The sequence below is a fragment of the Bacillus rossius genome, chromosome 1, assembly GCF_032445375.1.
Source record: "Bacillus rossius redtenbacheri isolate Brsri chromosome 1, Brsri_v3, whole genome shotgun sequence".
Classification (NCBI taxonomy): Eukaryota; Metazoa; Arthropoda; class Insecta; order Phasmatodea; family Bacillidae; genus Bacillus; species Bacillus rossius.
In genome coordinates this window covers 329,358,761-329,377,831 of record NC_086330.1, presented here as the reverse complement: position 1 = coordinate 329,377,831, position 19,071 = coordinate 329,358,761, and the positions used below count along the sequence as shown (strand labels likewise).

Sequence of the window (19,071 nt, the reverse complement as noted above, 5' to 3'; positions counted from 1 at the left end):
GCTAGCAGCTTCATGATGAGGTTAGGAACTTTACAGACAGTCTCCAGGAATTGTGTGAGAGCGACCATAAAAGGGCTGCCCTAGCAATGGGTGTACCTGTCTCGCCGAGGTGGGGCGCCTCGTCCAGGCCCTCGAGCGGGACCGCGGCCTCCTTGTCCGCGTCCTCCGCGACTGCCAGCTGCTCAGGGGCGTCCGCGGCCTCCGCCTCCTCCTCCTCGGGCCCCTCCTGCGGCCCCGCCTCCTCGTCGCCCTGCCCCTCCTCGTCACCCTGCTCCTCCTCCTCCGCCTGGGGCTCCGGGGGCGGCAGGCCCACCGGGGGGTGCAGGGCGCTCATCTGCACTCCGCAACATTACACTTTATATCTGAAACTTTCATCACATGTCAGTCATTGAATATTTATTTATTTTGTGACATGCCTATTTCTCGCTAGAAGCCTTAAATAGTAGGCCAAATAAAAATAGAATTAAAATAAGGAAAAAATGAACTTATACAGAAATGAAAGCAAGGACATGATCACTAGACAATTAAAGACAATATTTTTATTAGATCTTATTTTTTTTTATTATTTATATAAGGATAAGTAAAATTTCATCACACTTGGTTTATAAAGTAATAAAAGAATATAACTCTCCTACTTATTAAAACTTGTGATTATTATTACTAGTAACAATTAGATTCCATTCTTCAATATAGCGGATATGCCATGATGGAAGGATCCTTAAAAGCTTACATGGCAGCAGGTATGGATGGTCTTATGGAAGAGTAAGCAGAAAACAGCCCATTTTGGCAAATGGTAGGAGCGTGTCAGGTCACCATCTCGGATTTGCTTTAAAAAATTACAGCAGTTACAGCCAGTGCAGACAAGAAGTATGCCAAAAGGATTTTGTCCCAAAAAAATTTTTTCCCATGTTATAGCCTTTTGAAGTTGGTTCAAAATCAAAAAAGGTGGAAAAAGGGGTGTTTTTTAAATGAGCGACATTTCAAAACTATTTTACTGATTTTGTTGATTTTTTTTTATTTTGTACCTATTATAGTGAACTACAGAGTGGAATTGTTCCAATTAGCCCAACGACAATATCTTTAAGTGGGGGAAACTAAAAAATTTGGCAAAAAATTTAGATTTTTTTGGATTTTCAAAAAAAAATTTTTATGTGGAATAATCAATTTTCATAAAAAGTAATTCTGGTAATATGTAGACCTATTACAGTAGTTTTACAGGAAAAATTGTTTTTAATTCTATGATGCATGGAATTATTAAAATTTAACTTTAAAATTTTCAAAATTTGACAAAAGTGCCATTTTTGATTGAAAATTACTGAAAAACCCCATATTTTAAAAATCTGAAAATTTGTTACTTTGTAGTCCTCACCTTTATTAATAGCATGCACTTTGTTGGATAGTGTGTTTTTGCCTGTAAACATTTCTAGAATTTTTTGAAAATGTAATGTCATTACCTTTTGTATGTTGTGCATGCTCAATTAATAAATGTTTTGTTGGTATCTAAATAGTATGTGATAATTTGTAACTGGTTTTGTATGAGGGGAAACCTTGGGAAATATGAAGGGGGAGTCCCTATCTGAATATTCCCAGGTGCTTGCTGTAAGGGGAATCCCTGGTAGCTTGAGGGAAATCCCTGGTGACCATAGGGGGAATCAACTACAAGACTACAAGGGAATTCCCAAACTTTTGCTGTTACAGTTGTGTTGTGTGTGTTCATGGGTGATGTTCAGCTAGTGAACTAAATCATGTCTGACTTTCATAGTACGGAGAGAATTAAATGTGTGGACTACATTAAAAGGCACAAAAAAAGTGTGTATAAAAGTAAATGTGTGAGGATGTGTAAGGTGAATGATTTAGCAGATGATATTCAAAAGTTTGTGGGTGTATCTGTTTCAGTAAATAAAAATGATATTTTGTGTAGCAACTGTGTTACTTTTTATAAAAAGAAATTTCTGGAACTTGCTGAAGATGCAGAAGAAACATCCACATCAGAGAATTTTATTCCGGAGGATGAACTAGTAAGTGTTTTAAATAGCAGTCTCATTAAAACATTAAATGTAGAAGTATCACCATTGAAATCCCCTTCAGAGGTGAGATTGGATAGGAGAGATGGTTATGCGAGGAAAAAGAAGATAAAATTAGTTGATGAGTTAAAAACTTCTGCTGTGAACAAATTACAAGACATATATCATGTGCATCTTTCAAGTGAGTCTGATGATGAAATGCCTGTGTGTGTCAATTGTAGTCTATGGTTTTCGAATATTGACTCAGCTCTTCATACTTGTAACTACAATGGAAAAGTACAGCTACTAACATTGGTACCACAAACATTTAGTAAAACTGTATTGAAGGAAAAATTACCTTCAGTGTCAAAGTACCTCATTGATAAATGTCGCACAGTTATAAAAAATAAGGGAATTTATGCTCAACCTGACCCCTATAGTGGACATCATTTACCTACACAGGTACAAGATCTAGCATTATCATATTACCTAGAAGATAGTAAAGACTGTTCAAGGGAAAGTCCAAACAAAAAAGATGTTATTAGCATTAAGGATGGTAATGGCGAGAAAGTAAAAAAGGTTAAAAGATTCATGACAAGGTCCATCAAAGAGGCATACAAAGCATTCAAAAAAGATAATCCTCTTATAGAAATTAGTCTTTCAAAGTTTTATGCCTTACGACCAAGATGGGTGAAAATTCAGCCAGAACAGACTGTGTGTTCTTGTATTTACTGCAGTAACATGCAACTTATCTGTGTAGCTCTTCGAAATGTAACAAATAACCAAATTGATGAAGACTATCTTCTACTGAAGTGTTTGTGTGACGAAACAAGGAATGAAGATTGCTGGCTCGAGGAGTGTGGTGACTGTCCTGGCACAGAAACATTAACTGTTGAAAACTTTGGCTTGGATGAAGGGGAAGAAGTTACATTTGCGATTTGGGAACATGGTGACCTCATAAAAAAAACTGTATCTGTAAATAATTTTCTGGAACATGAAAGGCATTGGGTTAAAAAAGCTATTCCTCACAGTTACATTAGGAAAATACAAAGGGAAGGAATACCTGAAGCAAGAAGTTCTGTCCAACAAAATAATGCTCTTGTTTTACATTTTGATTTTGCTGAGAACTGGTCAGTTGTATTGCCTGATGAAATCCAAACTTACCACTGGCAAACTGATCAGCTTTCACTGTTTACCTGTGTTGCATACTTTGGTGCGGAAATAAGAAGTTTTGTTATAGTATCTGATGATATAGCTCACGACTCTGCTCACGTTCTCTGTGCTTCAGAGGTTATAAAACTGGAAATTTCAAAATTTTGTCAGTTAGAACTTTTGAGTTCAATAGTGTACATTACAGATGGGGCAGCTGGACATTTCAAAAATAGGTTTCAGCAGTATGAACTATGTAAAAATACTCAAACTGTTGAAAAAAAATGGATTTTTTCTGCTACAGGGCATGGCAAAAGTGCATGTGATGCAATAGGTGGTTTGTGTAAACACTTTGCAACTAAGTTCAATCTTCGGGCAGAGTGTGTTAATGCCATTAGAGATTCTGCTTCATTTGTTGCTGAAGTAGGTAACCTTGTACCAAAGATAACTCTATTGGCTCTTGAAAGTAAAACAATTCAAACGTATAGGTCATCTAAGGAAAAAGAATGGGCTACTGTAAAACCAGTTGTTGGAATACAATCTAAACATTACTGGCTGATTAAAAATGAGACATACATGGGACGCACAATTAAAGATAAAATAGAAATAGTTGTACAATCTAACCAGATTAAAACACATTATTCAATAAATGATTTCCAAGTAGGCCAGTTCGTTGCTTGTGTATACGATCAGAATTGGTGGATGGGACAGATCACTGGTATATCTAAAGAGTTGAACGACATGACAGTGTCTTTTATGCATCCCCATGGTCCAGCTAAAGGGTTTCAGTGGCCACAGGAATCTGGAAAGAAGAAGGATGAATGCCCGGTGCCACTACAAAATGTTTTGTTAGCAGTAAGCAATCCTACTCCACTTGGACAATCAGCAAGACTCCACACTTTCGACAAAGCTGAGTTGATGAAGATCCAGCAGATCTACTGTCTTTAATCAGCCAAATAATATTTTAGGAAGTTTGTCAATATATGTTACATATAGTTGAGGAAGGGTAAGCAGTCTACATATAATTAATTATAGGTACATATTGTTGGTTTCAATTTTACTTTGAAATTTTGGTTTTCATGCAAGTTAAAGAGTATGCATATGTATTATATGTGTGTATATGTATTGTGCATATTATGTTAATGTAATAATGTATACACAGACTCTCCTTTTGTAATTCCCAAGGTTTCCCCAATTTACAAATTACATCTCACTTTTTGGAAACTAACAAAACATTTGTTAATTGAGTGTGCAGACCTTAGAAAATGTAAGAAAATTACATTTTCAAAAAATTCTAGAAATGTTTACAGGCAAAAACACACTATCCAACAAAGTGCATGCTATTACTAAAGGTGAGGACTACAAAGTTACAAATTTTCAGATTTTTAAAATATGGGATTTTTGAGTAATTTTCAATTAAAAATGGCACTTTTGTCAAATTTTGAAAATTTTAAAGTTAAATTTTAATAATTCCATGCATCATAGAATTAAAAACAATTTTTCCTGTAAAACTACTGTAATAGGTCCACATATTACCAGAATTACTTTTTATGAAAATTGATTATTCCACATAAAATTTTTTTTTTGAAAATTCAAAAAAATTCAAATTTTTTGCCAAATTCTTTAGTTTCCCCCCCTTAAAGATATTGTCGTTGGGCTCATTGGAACTATTCCACTCTGTAGTTCACTATAATAGGTACAAAATAAAAAAAAAATCAACAAAATCAGTATAATAGTTTTGAAATGCCGCTCATTTAAAAAACACCCCTTTTTCCACCTTTTTTGATTTCGAACCAACTTCAAAAGGCTATAACATGGGGAAAAAATTTTTTGGGACAAAATCCTTTTGGCATACTTCTTGTCTGCACTGGTTGTAACTGCTGTAATTTTTTAAAGCAAATCCGAAATGGTGACCTGACACGCTCCTGCCTGAATTGAAATGGAATGGCTCAGTGTATGATTTTCTGTGGAAAATTCCTACAAGGTGGAAAATTTAGTCAATAAAATGACAGCTTTGTCTTGAGTTATCAACTATGTTGGGAATTTACCATTTTGAATCATTTTTGAAAATTGATTTGGGTATTTGAAATGTTTTTTTAAAAAAAATAACTGTCTAGATCAGGCCTGTCACTTTTAAGGATATTATCCATTTTCATGGATATTGGAAATTTAAAACAAACTAACCGCAAAAATGGCAATATTTACGGATATTTACAACGCTTAAGCGATATTTCACAATATTTACAATCCAGTAGCTACTTGCTATTGTCAAACCTAGAAGCATCCAACAGGAAAAAAAAAACACTTCCATTATGTGTAGCGCCATGACACTTCAAAGAGATTTAACCTCAAACTAAAAACATGAACTTTCACACATTGTTTCATGAAGTACAGCAATATCTATGGTTTCGGGAAAGTAGGGGGAGGTAGGGAGTACTGTGACAATATGAACATTGACTATGCAAAGATGGCAGCCCCAGAAGTTGTCTGCTGTGGGCCATAGGAACAAGTGGTAGCTTGGGGTGGGCGTGGCAGGTGGGTGTGTCGCCACATGGAGTTATCTTTGGAACTCGTCGTCTGCTCGGGGGATGACGTCTGCTGTGGTTCATTATTTAGGAGCTAGGAGGCATTGCTGTGTAGCGCTGAAGATAATTTTACTAATACAGTGAAATCTCGATTCTACGTACACTCAAGGTTCTCCAAAATTTGACCGAGTTGTACGTACAAACCAGTGAGGCCAAATAACGTCCTTTTGTGGCTACTCTTCCCCCCCCCCCCCAAATCCTTTTTCCCTCCGCTGCCGCGGGAAATGAATTGCCGTTGCCGTATTTATAAGGTCACGTACATGTGCCTTTACATGTATGTTTATTATGCTGATGTATTTTCGATCGAAATGATATCCTATTCATGCAGAAACAACACTTGAGCTAATCACTCATAAAAATAAAAAAGACTCAACACAATGTCTAGGCCAAATATACAGCTTACGAATTAACACGTAACATATTTGCTCAAATAAAAAAAATTACTGTGGGTTCTTTATATATGTAGATAAGATTAGCTAGTAGACCTAAAAATATAGAGAAAAACATAACGTTTATAGTCGGCAGTGAGCATTTTAAATCGCCAAAAATATATATTTTATAAAGTTTTTTTATTTCTAAACATGTATTAATTTAAGCCTAGGCGTGTAAAAGAAGCATAGCAATGGGTATCACACGCTACACACAGCAGAATATTTCGTCGCACTTTAAGGCCAAGCCGAAATACTGGTACGTGTGAGACATAATCTTCACAAAATAAAATGAGCGGAGTCTTGTAATTTTTTTATAAGTATTTTATAATTTAAGAAGTATTACACAGTTGACACATTTTTTTTACTAACAATTTCTTTCTGGGGATTGTAAATAATTAATCATGGTATCAAGACATCAAGATGAACGTAAACTTAAACATGTCACGGCAGCAAGAAAACTGATGCGTATACCAATAAACTGGTATTATAACTGGACAAAACTGGTACACGGGAGGTGGAGCTTATATTTTTTTCCGCTACGCTTGCTTCAATTGGCTGGCTGCTGATGGAAGGTCACGAGTCTGGGCGGAGCATAGAGTGAGTTATACTGCGCATGCGCAGCTCAGCGAACAAAGAGAGACAGCCGGCAGCTACGCCGCGCCGTAACAACAGCTGACCGAGTACAATGACCTTTCTCCGCGTAAGGCGCTATTGACGGTCAATTTCCATCAATTTGCGCCCCTTTTTTTTAATTTTTTTACTGTGACGCAATGAGTATGTAGCCCGTATTTGTTATAAACGCTGCAGGTTTCAACTGTATTTTAATAAACTTTAACGTATTTCTTACACTTTTCATAATTTTTTTTTGTTAATTTTTCACTTTTTCTGAAAATCTGTGCGTACGACCGAGGTGTACGTACGAACTGGGGGCCGTACGAGCGAGGTTTTACTGTAATAAAAACAAGGCAGCACCGGCTGGGGTTTGATCCAGGGGACGTAAGCGTGGTCGAGGTTGGAAGTCAGCGATCTTAACCGCTAGACCACGAGGTCAGTTGAAGAGTAAAGAAAGAAATAAGGAATAAAAGTTACAGTATTAGGTATGTCGCCATATATTCTAAGAGGGGTGGTGAGGATTTATTAACAAAAAATGTATGTCTAATGAATTTTCACATTAATTTCTGCCAAAATTTATTTTTACATTTTTTTGGCCTTCTGAAACTGCAGGTCGCCTTATATTCGGGGTCGCCTTATATTCGGGCCAATACGGTAGTTGGTAGGGATTTGACTTGGAATCAAATCCAACTGAAAATGGAGGATTCGCACAGCCTTACATATTTCCTTCAGAGTTTTTTCTGTACGCCTTTAGCTATATCTGTACTGTATCAATTATTGACTGCTTTTATTTTCTTAACTGTCAAGTTTTTGATAGGTAGCATCTTAGCTCTCGGCATAAGGCATATGGTGGGAGTAATTTCATGAATTGAACGGAAAACTCATGGAGCGGAAATAAGTAGCCATAGTGCTGCCATCTATGACAGATGGCACGAACCAAAGTTCACAAAACCAAAGGGAAACTTTATAGTATTAACTGTTTAATAAATTTTAACAAGATGGGCAGTATTTTAATAATATTCCTTGTCAAGAATTAGGTCCAAAGCTGGTGTTTATTATGTTTTCAATATTTTTTGCTTGTATCAGAGCCGTTTCACTATATATTTAAAAATTTTGCTGTGCAAATTTAATTATTCGATAGTCGATGTAACTGCTCCAGCAACAAATTTTAGCAGCGGGTGCAGAAACTACGTGTGATTCGCATTAAGAAATTCAGTTGAAAACATAGTTTCCATTTATATTTATCACGCTCTGCATTATTTTGATGATTTCAACATTAAATTTCATATTATAAGAATGCATGAAACATGAGAACACGTGAATTTGCTTGTTAAGTTAGATGTTACACATCTCTGGCAAGTACTGAAAGACTTTTATGGTTTTTTTAAAAACTGTTTTTCCTAGTACACTGAAAAAAAAAAAAAAAAACCATACACCATAAAATAAAAAAGTTATTCATATACCAAAAACATAATAGTTTTAAGTTTTTTTTCCAAATAGAAGCCTAATTTAGAAATTATATGAAGTGAATAATTTTTAATTGACAAAATTAGGTTAAGTAATTTTGATTGATTTCTCTGTTTGGGTGTTTGAAAGTCTGGAGTGCTCACCACGACCTGCGGGGGAGGCATGGGCTGCAGGGCCGGCTGCGGCAGTGGCAGTGGCGTGGCCGGCAAGGCTGGGGCGGCCACCATCACTTCCTCCGGGTGGGCAGAGCCGTTCACCACGGCGGGAGGGTTGCTGGCCGGCGAGTAGTACATGGCCGGCTGAGGGGCCACCATGGGCTGGTTCTGAAACACAACCACTTTATCTGCCCGGGAGTATCTATCATCATACAATACGTGCAGTGTGCAGCTTTCAATGTCCAGTACTAAATAAACCAACACCAGGAATCTGACACAGCAAAAAAAAACTAAATTAAAAACTTTTTTTTAAAATTTTGCAATAAAGACAGACAATAAATACTTAATTTACTGTGCACTAAAAGTCAGAAATGTATAACTATAATAGTTTAACTTGATGTAGGCTTTTGGACATACGCCATTGCTTAGGGTGAAACCCTAAAATCCAGACTTGCTGAACATACATGGGAAAATAGCCACAAAATTCTCTGGGAAGACTCCACACCACTCATACAGGAACCCGATAAAATAAAAAGGAAAATCAAAGAATCAGCTTTCATTATTAGCAATAAAAATATTTTCAGCCAGCAGAGCATTGAATTAAAAAGTATGTGGATCCCTTTGATTAAGAGAGAAACATCCCTGCAGCACAAAACAATAGCCAATACTCAACCTACAATAACCAATCCGCTTTAACTCCATGGTGCACAGCCAATGAGGAGTCAGCTTGTCTGCCATTGGCTGAGCAAGATGTAGTCCATTTTCTGATAAATACCCTCATTTTTAAAGCTAAGCAATGGCGCATGTCCAAAAGCCTACATCAAGTCATGCACTCCCATTGCACAAATCTTTCAAAGATAATTTAATAGTTTAAACATATCGCATGTTCAAAATGGAACCTCTATTAGCTTTTAAGAAGAAAAAAATGTTTGTAGGACATTTTGCCACACAAATTTTTTTTTTCCAAAAACACTTTTAAAAATAATTTATGTGACATATTTTGTAATTTATAAACTCTTGCATTAAAAACTGCATTACATATTACTTCTGTCAATTGCAAACATGCATCAAAAAATCACAAATGATAGGAATTTAGCTGCCAGGACTACCAGGCTTAAAACAACATGAACATGGAATGTAAACCTTATGAAATAAGTGTAGCTGGTTAGCGTAAGTGTACCGGTGGCATTGCATCAGCAGGTGGGGAGTGCTCTGGTTCTTGCTCCTCTTCAGCTTCCGAGCGGCTAGACTCCATCTCTTCATCACTGAAGATTATATCCTGGAAAAAATACTCATTTATATCAGACACAAGCATTTTAAAATTCAATATTCAAATTCTGGTGACAAATTACTAGGGGTTAACCAATTAAAATGTATGATCATTTAAAGAGTCTGATACAACCTACAAATAAAAATCTCTGATACTGAGCCACTGATAACCTTATAATCATGGATAACCTTACAATCATGGATAACCTTACAATCATGTGTGTACAGTTGATATTAAATCACCTGAATGTTGAAAATAAAAAATTTAATATTAGCTGGTTGGATCCTCGAATCCTACTGAATCTACTAATTCAAATGTAAGTTAATACACCAAATAGCACCAAAAATTCATTCAAATCATTAAAAAAAATCTTTCAATGTTTGAAATTCAAGGATTGTCATTTCTGGACAAAAAATTGTACCAAGGTTAATGAATCAGAAAAAAATAATTTAATTTGTTTCATTGTGCATCTCTTACTGATCACTTTTAAACAACAAAATCTTGGCAGTTTATTTTTTTGTTCGGAATATATCATTTTAGACCAATTTATTACAAACAATTTAAACGTAAAAATGCAACACATAAATTTTACCACTAATTTTGTGGGATACATATTATAAAACAGCTTTTATAAAAATAAAAACAATAGTAACACCAAAATCATGTTTTAAAAATGAATTTGGATTAAAAATAAATAATCAAATCTTGTCTCTAGAAATAACCTATCTTCTTTTAACATTTAATAAATTTCATTCATTAGGCCAAGAATTGTAATGCAGACTTGCCAACTTTTGAAACCCTCAATTAGTAAAATACATAAAAAATAATAAAACGTGCGTAAACTGCTCGCGGCAATTGAAAAATTAATAAACTTTCATGATATCACATTTTTTCTAGTAATCGAAATTATGTAATAGTTTTAACATACATTAACATTGTAGACCAACAATCATTCTCATTATTTACCATTATGGAAACATTTTTGCTTAGTATCACATCAAAGAAAAAACTTTGTTCCTTGTGGTACCCTACAAATCAACAGAGTGTACCTTTGTTATACACTGATATCAGTTAACTTTCAGTAGAATCTCCCTGGAGTACTGGTAATGAAAGCAACCTTGACACTATTATTTTCAAACTTGCATCACAAAATGTTACTACTAGTAGTGGATATAATTTGGATTCAGAGTCATTGCTGCCGTCGGTCGCGACTGAAAATGACACAATTTGTAAATTACAAACAATTTTATAGTTGCATCTGTTGCCATTTCTTTCACGATACCGTCGACTTTGTTCTTGTGCAACCAAATTTTTTTGCTACTTCAGAATTTGAAAACATTTTTCTGAATAACGGGCCGGCGTGATCCGAAACATTTAAAGGAATATTATGTTCAAACAAAAAGTTTGTAAACATACATTCTGCACGTATTACAGCATTATCTGTGCTGTTATTTTTAGCGAACTAATCACTAACCTTTGAACTGACTGCGACAGTTTTAACATTTGCGAGATGTTTTGAACAGTTCAAGTGGAGATTGATGTCATAGCTTCCGCCGTGCCCAATGTTGATGTCGCATCTACACACTGAAAAAAATGTGAACTGTGTTCGCTTGCTTGATTTAAGAATACACGGAAAATCCAGCGTGTATGTATCACTAAATGCCTGAGAATAATGCGTATCACGTTTCGAGGGCATTTTCTTCTCCACTTGATTCCACTTCCGTTAATTGTGCACATAACACGTTTTTAATAAAAAAAAAAACATGCATTAAATTTGTTTCCTAACCTGTAATAAACAAAATTAAAATTGGCTCAACTTTAACTGAAGAATCACAACATACGCTTGTGCATGACACCATCTTGCCAAACTAAAAATGCTATTTAAACTGGTTCGTGATTGGTTGTAAGCGCATCAATGTAACTCAGGCGGCCAATAACAAAAGATAAACAATCGAAACACAAATTACGTGGTTCGCTGGCCTTCGACCAATAATATAACTCAATTACCGCACTCGTTTCCACAGCAACAACACATGGCAACAGCTTTCACAAACAAACCATACAAAAAAACATTTAAGGCAGACGGAAAATACAGGTTTTAATAAACGTCTCGTACTTAAAATTCGTAAAAAATGCAGACATCCTTGTACAATCGTAAAACGGACGTGATTTTCGTACATTTTACGAAAAAATCGTAAAGGTTGGCAAGTCTGGTAATGGTATGTGAAGACATGTTACAATGTGTTGAACGCATATTTAACCATGTCCCTATGTTTTCATTAACACTAGTTAGTATAGCATCTAAAAATGAATGTGTAGGTTCTGTCCTGTTAATGTCAAGCGATAAAGTTTTATTTAATACCTAGACCTACCATATGTCGTAATGATTGAATGTTGTAGTTTTTTTTTATGAGAGTAATTGAGATGATTTTCAAGTATATTTTTTCTGTAACCCAAAACTATAGTTATGAAATAAAAACAATCTGTAAATATGAAGAAAAACCTTGTTTCTGGGGGGGTTGGGGGGGGGGGGAGGAGAAAACCTTGAAAAGGTTTTTTTTTTCTTAATTTCCTGCTATGTTATCAAGTTTATCTCTAAAGGAGAATTTCATAATTTTATCTAATTGTTAAGTTAGGTACAAATATGATAGCGATATTGTAAAATAGGTTGGTTGGAAAAGGTTAGCCACATTTAAAATTCTGTAAAACCATTAGGAATAACCAATATAAAATGTGGCTAACAACCCTATCAACCACAACCTACAAGTGCTATGAAGAAGCATTTGATGTCAGTTAAAATTTTTTGTTTTATGTACATATTAAGGTTTGACCCTTGAGAACTAGATTTGGATTTGAGATTCAGATTCAAGAACAAACACTAAACAATATTAATTTTTAACTTTCATTCAATGCTAAATTTATACCATCTTTAAGAAGGAAACTTGACTCTAAAGCAATAACTTTGTAATTTTTAATTCTTGGTGCTTCGACCTACCAATTTTTGATCACATTTAAAAGTTGACCGGTTAACACCTAATTACATAAAAAATGTCCTAACTCACAAAAATGGCTGGAAGCTAGGTTAGGGAAAAATTAAGTCTTTAATACATTATCCTACAGCAAAAAATCAAAAGATATTAATACAATTATCAATATACTGAACTATTAATCTTTTTTAAAGAATCAATAAAAAAACATAAGCAAAAACAATAAAGCAGCATGTGCAAATTGTGATTCCAAAAAAAAATCACATGATGTACCATACTTACCTGAACCGACTGCGCAAACGTTTTCAGAAAATTATGGGAAATCATAACTCCACTTGACAATGTTGCATAGCACAAGTTCCATCAAGCTCCAAGGTTGGTTAACCTGCTATTGCTTAATGAATGACGGACATCTTTAAAATATGATTTAACGAGTGTGTTTTTGTGACAAAACATTGCAATTTACCAATGGGTTTACGCTTGCAATCATCTACAGTTGCTGAAAAAACCAAAAATTATTAAAAAAAAAAGGATCAGAAAATGGGAAATCCTGCCAACAGAAGAAGGTACTATGTCATGGAATGTTGTATGTGTCACAGGAGACAAAAAATAACTTACGGTTTTGAACAATGGTGGTACAGTACAACCCGGTTATAACATTCCCGTTTGTAACATTTTCCCGCCTATAACACCATAATTTCATGGCCCCGTCATTTCTCCATTTATCACAATGCTTTAATTACCCGCCTGTAACAATATTAAAATTTCTACATTCCTGCCTTCAACGTTCAAATTTGCTTTGATAACTGCCACAATTTTCAGTATCCCTTCCTTCAAAGTCATAATTTAGAGCGAAACCATAGCTAGAAAATACAGCACGCATATACAAACATCAGATGTTTACATTTGTGTAGTTCACCATAGACGTGGTACACACGCACTCCACAACTTGCACCGGATCGACTATCAATATGGCGTCCTGTCCGCGCTCGTTTGCCTATGCCTTGTTCCGTTATACTTATGATGCGCATTTTGTGCACTGATACATGGTCGAAAACAGTGCTACTGTATTCTATGGTGCTGGTTTTTGTTTCAAAGTTTTAACACCTTGAGATGGTTAAATGTTCTATGGATTAGGGATGGGTCGGTACCGGTTCTCGGTTCTCGGTTCCTACGGTTCTCAGTATTTTAACCGGCACCGAGAACCGCAGCTAAAATGTCGGTACCGGTACCGGCAGTATAGCAAAACCCTTTACGAAAATAGTCCTTCACTATAACTTAACTGCAGCATGAAATGGCTCAACTCACGTCCAAACCACATATGAATTATTTTTTTGGACTTCCGTGGAATAATATTCATCTCTAACTATAAAATAAATAACACGTGAAAATATTTAATGTTCTCGCCACATCTGTAAACAAAGTACGTTTTACAATCAAAACATAACAGTTGAAGGTGCCATAGATGTAGTTCATAGAGGTGTGCAACTCTATGACGTGCCTCAGCAGAGATGTGAGAACAGAAGGACGCCATGTTTGTTTCAATTTGTTTTTAAAAATAGGCAGTTAATTGAGTCGTTGACACGTAAGTAAGGGTGACTGGTGTATTGCAAATTCCACAGAATATTTGTTTAATATAATTAATGATTGATTAAAAATTTTCCGTAATAATTTTCGGCGTTATAAAATTTTATGCATTTTTTTGTGCAGTGCTTTGGAATGTAAGTTCACTGCATCTGCAGCCATCTAGTGTAATGGCTAGTAACTTTCTCATTTAGACAAACGGGATTTTTTTGAAGGGGGAAGTTACAAAATGCTTGTTGACACTTGCAAAGTATGTATAATTATTCTGGCCAAATAGAGCAACTTGTGTAAGAAATGGCATCAGAAGTGTACATACTGAATTCAATGTAGGCAATAAGTTTGATGGACAATTTAATATTCTAATTCTCTGAAAGTTCACCATCATTGTATTTATTTCCATTATTGTAACTTTTTCTTTTTATTCCTATGTTTTAAAGTAGGGTTTAATTAATATAGTAAATTTTAGTTTTATTAAGGTTGGTGTGTTTACTGTAGCTTGAAAACTATACTAAACCTTTTAATTTGCTTTGATAGCCTCTTTAAAGACTGAATCATTATGCCAATGCATTTCTTTGTAAGCATACAATAAAAAACATTGAGGACAGAACAATACAAACAAATTATTATTTTCAGTGTTATAAACAGTAAATTGTTGAAAATGTAAGTATGGACACATGCTTTTTAGTGCTTCTTTGTAGCCAAAACTGTAAATAGTTTATTACTTAAAACACCTCATAAATAATGTGTGAATAATATTTATTTTATTTTTTTAAGTCAGAACCGAGGAACCGAGAACCGATTTTTAAGAACCGGTACCGAACCGAGAACCGGGAAAAAACAGGAATTGACCCATCACTACTATGGATATATTCATGGCTTTTGTTTGTGATTAAGCTTTACCGTCATTATTTTACGGTCGTATTTAATTAAAATACGCCGTATTGAAATTTTATTCAGGTTATTGTACGACTATGATGGCCGATAAATATAAGCGAAAATCATATTCTGTAGCTGAAAAAATTCAATTTATTAACCAAGTGAACAGGAACCCCAACAAAACGCTTGTTGCGATTGCAAAAGAGTTGAATATTTCTGTTTCGACTCTGAACTGTATCGTACAAAACATTTTTTTCTTTAGCATATTATTAGGTATTATCTATAAATAAAATTAACCAATTTTCCACTCTATTGCTGTACTTAGTGTATTACTCCTGTACTTTGTGTTGTTTTACCTATACTTTTTAATTTAATCAATCCACGCGTAATCTATACATAGTGAAGATGTAATTTTATGATTTCCTGCTTATAACATTTTCCTGCTTATAACATTTTTTTTTAAGTTGGTCCCTTGGAGAATGTTATAACAGGGTTGTACTGTACTACAATAAAAATTATATTTGAAAGGTAGAATTTGTAGTTTGTGCTTCTTCACCAATTTCCCAAAATATTTTGTTTGTAATCCTTGCAACATAACATTAATTTCAGTAATTTACGGCCAAAATATTAAGGTCGAAATTATGATAGCCAATTGCATCCATTCATCAGCTTGCCGAAGGCAATTAAAATACTTTGCTGATACATTATAATTATTTTCCACTGCCAACTGCTGAGAAAACTTAAATTTTGGATAAAATTTCTGTTGAATAATTTAAATTATATTAATTAGTTTAATAATTATGGTAACTATGCCCTTATAACCAATTATTGTCAATTTTTTTTACTAAGGTATTTATGTATTTAAACATTTTTAGTGTTACCATGCAAAATTAATAACATTTCTGTGACACTAATAACTTTTATTTCAATGAAAGTTAAGAATATATCTAAACATAGTTAAAAAATAATTGATGAAACTAACAATTGAAGTTCAAAAACTTATAAGATTTGACACGCAAAAAACTATATAGTCTGGCTATGGACTATTATAATTTCTGTTAAATGGTAAAGTATTTAACTAAACAGCTGCAAGCAATAGCCATTTTACATTCATGACACCTTTTTCTGTGTGTCATAGTAAAATTTTTACAGTTAACGTGTTCTATTGCATAATTGTCACACCATTATTTCAGGCCATCAAAATTTGACGAGAAAAATTTTCACATAAACGTTACATTATGTTTTTGGTCCCGCTGTTAGATTTTGAGCGCTTTGTGTAGGTAGTTTTCCCGTATACAAATATTTATTTTAAAGTTGAAATCTAATAGGATATTAACGCTTTCTTATTTAATTAACTGTAACAAAAAGTTTTCTGATGTGAAAATTTTCTTTTACAGACATTCTCAAACGTTATAACCTTTATCTATTCAACTTTGTCCCCGCTGTATAACACTTATAAAAATGTAGCCAGTGCTAGTTAACATCATTTATGTTTGGTTATGTTGATTCCTGTATAGAGAGCTCACACATAAATCAAATATCGATATTAATAGCTCTCCAATTGCATGCAATGCGCGCACTCTGTACAGAGTTAACTACATTTGATAGCTTGCACTCTTTCGTGGTGTGTACTATGACGATAGTTCCATCCCACGTTCAAGTCACTGTATTCTTTTTTCTATTTAAAGTTAAACAAAACATTTTTGCTGCATGACTTATTAATTTAAATTGGTACTTACGTATTAACGCCACCGCAGCTACAGATTTGGCGGTTTTTAAGTGCCGCCAATCTACACCTAATATTATTGCAACAAATCATAAAATAAAACTCTTTATTTAAAATCAAAACACTTTCAATATTGTACAGTATTTTTAATGTTGCTATACTAACCTAACCAACAGTCCTCCACAATATTTTAAGGTATTTTTAATGGAGCTAATCTTATCAAAAATTAACATTCTCACAATATAACAAATTTGTAATATTTATACTGAACATGCACAAACACAGTCTCAAATGGACTGTTGTGGATGTTAGGTTTGCAGATCCTGTGATTCTCCACATACAAAAAAGGTATAAAAAATTTGTGATGGTTGCATCCATTCATAGGTATTGCAATGGTAGCTATAAACAGTGGTTTAGATAAGTATAGCTCAATTAAAAATACTTTAAAATATTGTGGAGGACGGTTGGTTAGGTTAGTATAGCAACATTAAAAATACTGTACAAAATTGAAAGTGTTTTGATTTTAAATAAAGTGTTTTATTTTATGATTTGACGCAAAAATTTTATGTGTAGATTGCCGGCACTTCAAAACCGCCTAATCTGTATCTGCAGTGGAGTTAATATGTAAGTACCTTTAAATTTTTTTGGCGTGCTTTTGTTTACTCTATTTTTTTTAATAAATGTACTTTCCATGAATAAGTTTGTTTTTACCTAACAAAAAATGCTTTTTGGCATAAAAATCTAGAATAAAAATATGTAAAAATTACACGAAAAAACATAGTAATCCATTAATAAAATATTTACTGCCTGATATCTTTAGATGAGTATTTACATAAAAAATTTTGCTGCAAATATTGATACTGTAATATTGTAGCAAAACAAATGTGATGAAAAAAATTCCTTGCAAACTACACTAGTGCAGAGAATGCAATTAGTTTAACAGAAACTTTAAAAGCTATTTTAATTTGTAATAATTGCATAAGTCCAAAACAAAAATTTTTAAAACACTTGAAATATTGTCAGAAGTTTTGTTTTTCAAAAATTTGGTGCAAAAATTATTTAAAAAAAAAAATATTTTCAGTTATGATAAAAATATTGAGGGTGAGAGGCTTATTCAGGTAAATATGGTATATTTAATTGCAAATATGTATGAACTTTAATATTACCTGATAGCGAAAGATATCATTGTGCACATAATACTTCTTCGGTGACTGAGCGGCCAGCACAAACGTCTGGGTGAAACGTCTCATTGGCTGGCCACAATTCGACAACTCGCCCGTCACCTAGAGCAAATACAAGAATATTTTAGTTGAAGCACACTTCCAATCAATAAAATGATCTGAGAAATATTTAATGAAACCTTTTATTATGATTTGAAGTCAAATTTTAATACACTAGAGTCCCGTTATAGCGAGGTGTCACGGTTCCGGGTTTGATCCTCGCTATAACCGTGTCCTCGCTATAACCGAATTGGACAGATTTTGGCACCCAAAAAATAAAAATTAACCAAAAATAGCATAAAAATTGTGTTTAAACCTGTATAATTGGAAAATAACAGGTTACCATATTAATGAAATCTTAATTTCTGTGAGCAGAACTTGTGAATTATCTTTAAAAAGATACCCCACAAGTACGGATGCGATCACCGATTGCGTCAAAATAACCAGAATACCCTACCACGCCACGTAAGTATAGCATCTCAGCCCGCAATCGATTACTCGACTTGGCCCGCGGCCGACTCAGCATTGTCCTGCTATTTATTGTCGACACGGGCTGTCTGCTGGCGGCCATGTTGGTTCGGGATATTGCTAACAAGCGGCGCTAGTGTAGCGCGACGATTTAATTCCTTACAAATAAGCAGAAGTGCGGCAACGCACGTACGCCTCAAACGAAATAGTCGCTGGAAAACTATATTTTTTTCATTTAAAGAAACCTGTAAACGTTTTTTGAAAATAAATTTGGGATTAAACTCAAACCATCATCACCACCTTCCCAGACAGATACCCCAAAAACTGACCGAAACAAAAGTTACAAGAAAACTGTCCTAGCGATTCGGAAATAAATACGGTAGTACCCACTATTTGTCAGGTAGTAAAATAAATAATGTGACGTGTTTGTAAACGTGTCATGACTGAAATAATTCCAAACAAGTTTATAAATATTTGAGTATTATTAACGCGATCAATTAGCAACAAGTATAAAGATGGCTCTGACTTTTTTGGCCTA

The 19,071-nt window shown here is 34.3% G+C and overlaps 1 protein-coding gene across 5 annotated transcripts in view; it reads right to left on the bottom strand.

Moving 5' to 3' along the window:
* The window catches only part of LOC134528023 (ras GTPase-activating protein-binding protein 2), a 140,446-nt gene that overhangs the window by 105,281 nt on the left and 16,094 nt on the right, over window positions 1–19,071 (bottom strand). For all 5 annotated transcript variants that reach the window (XM_063361195.1, XM_063361199.1, XM_063361196.1 and 2 more), the window contains exons 4-7: window positions 18,012–18,128; window positions 9,583–9,681; window positions 8,391–8,570; window positions 97–334 (exon numbers count right to left, since the gene is read on the bottom strand). In XM_063361195.1, the coding sequence (XP_063217265.1) occupies window positions 97–334; window positions 8,391–8,570; window positions 9,583–9,681; window positions 18,012–18,128 (634 nt within the window). The remainder of the gene's footprint in view (window positions 1–96; window positions 335–8,390; window positions 8,571–9,582; window positions 9,682–18,011; window positions 18,129–19,071) is intronic.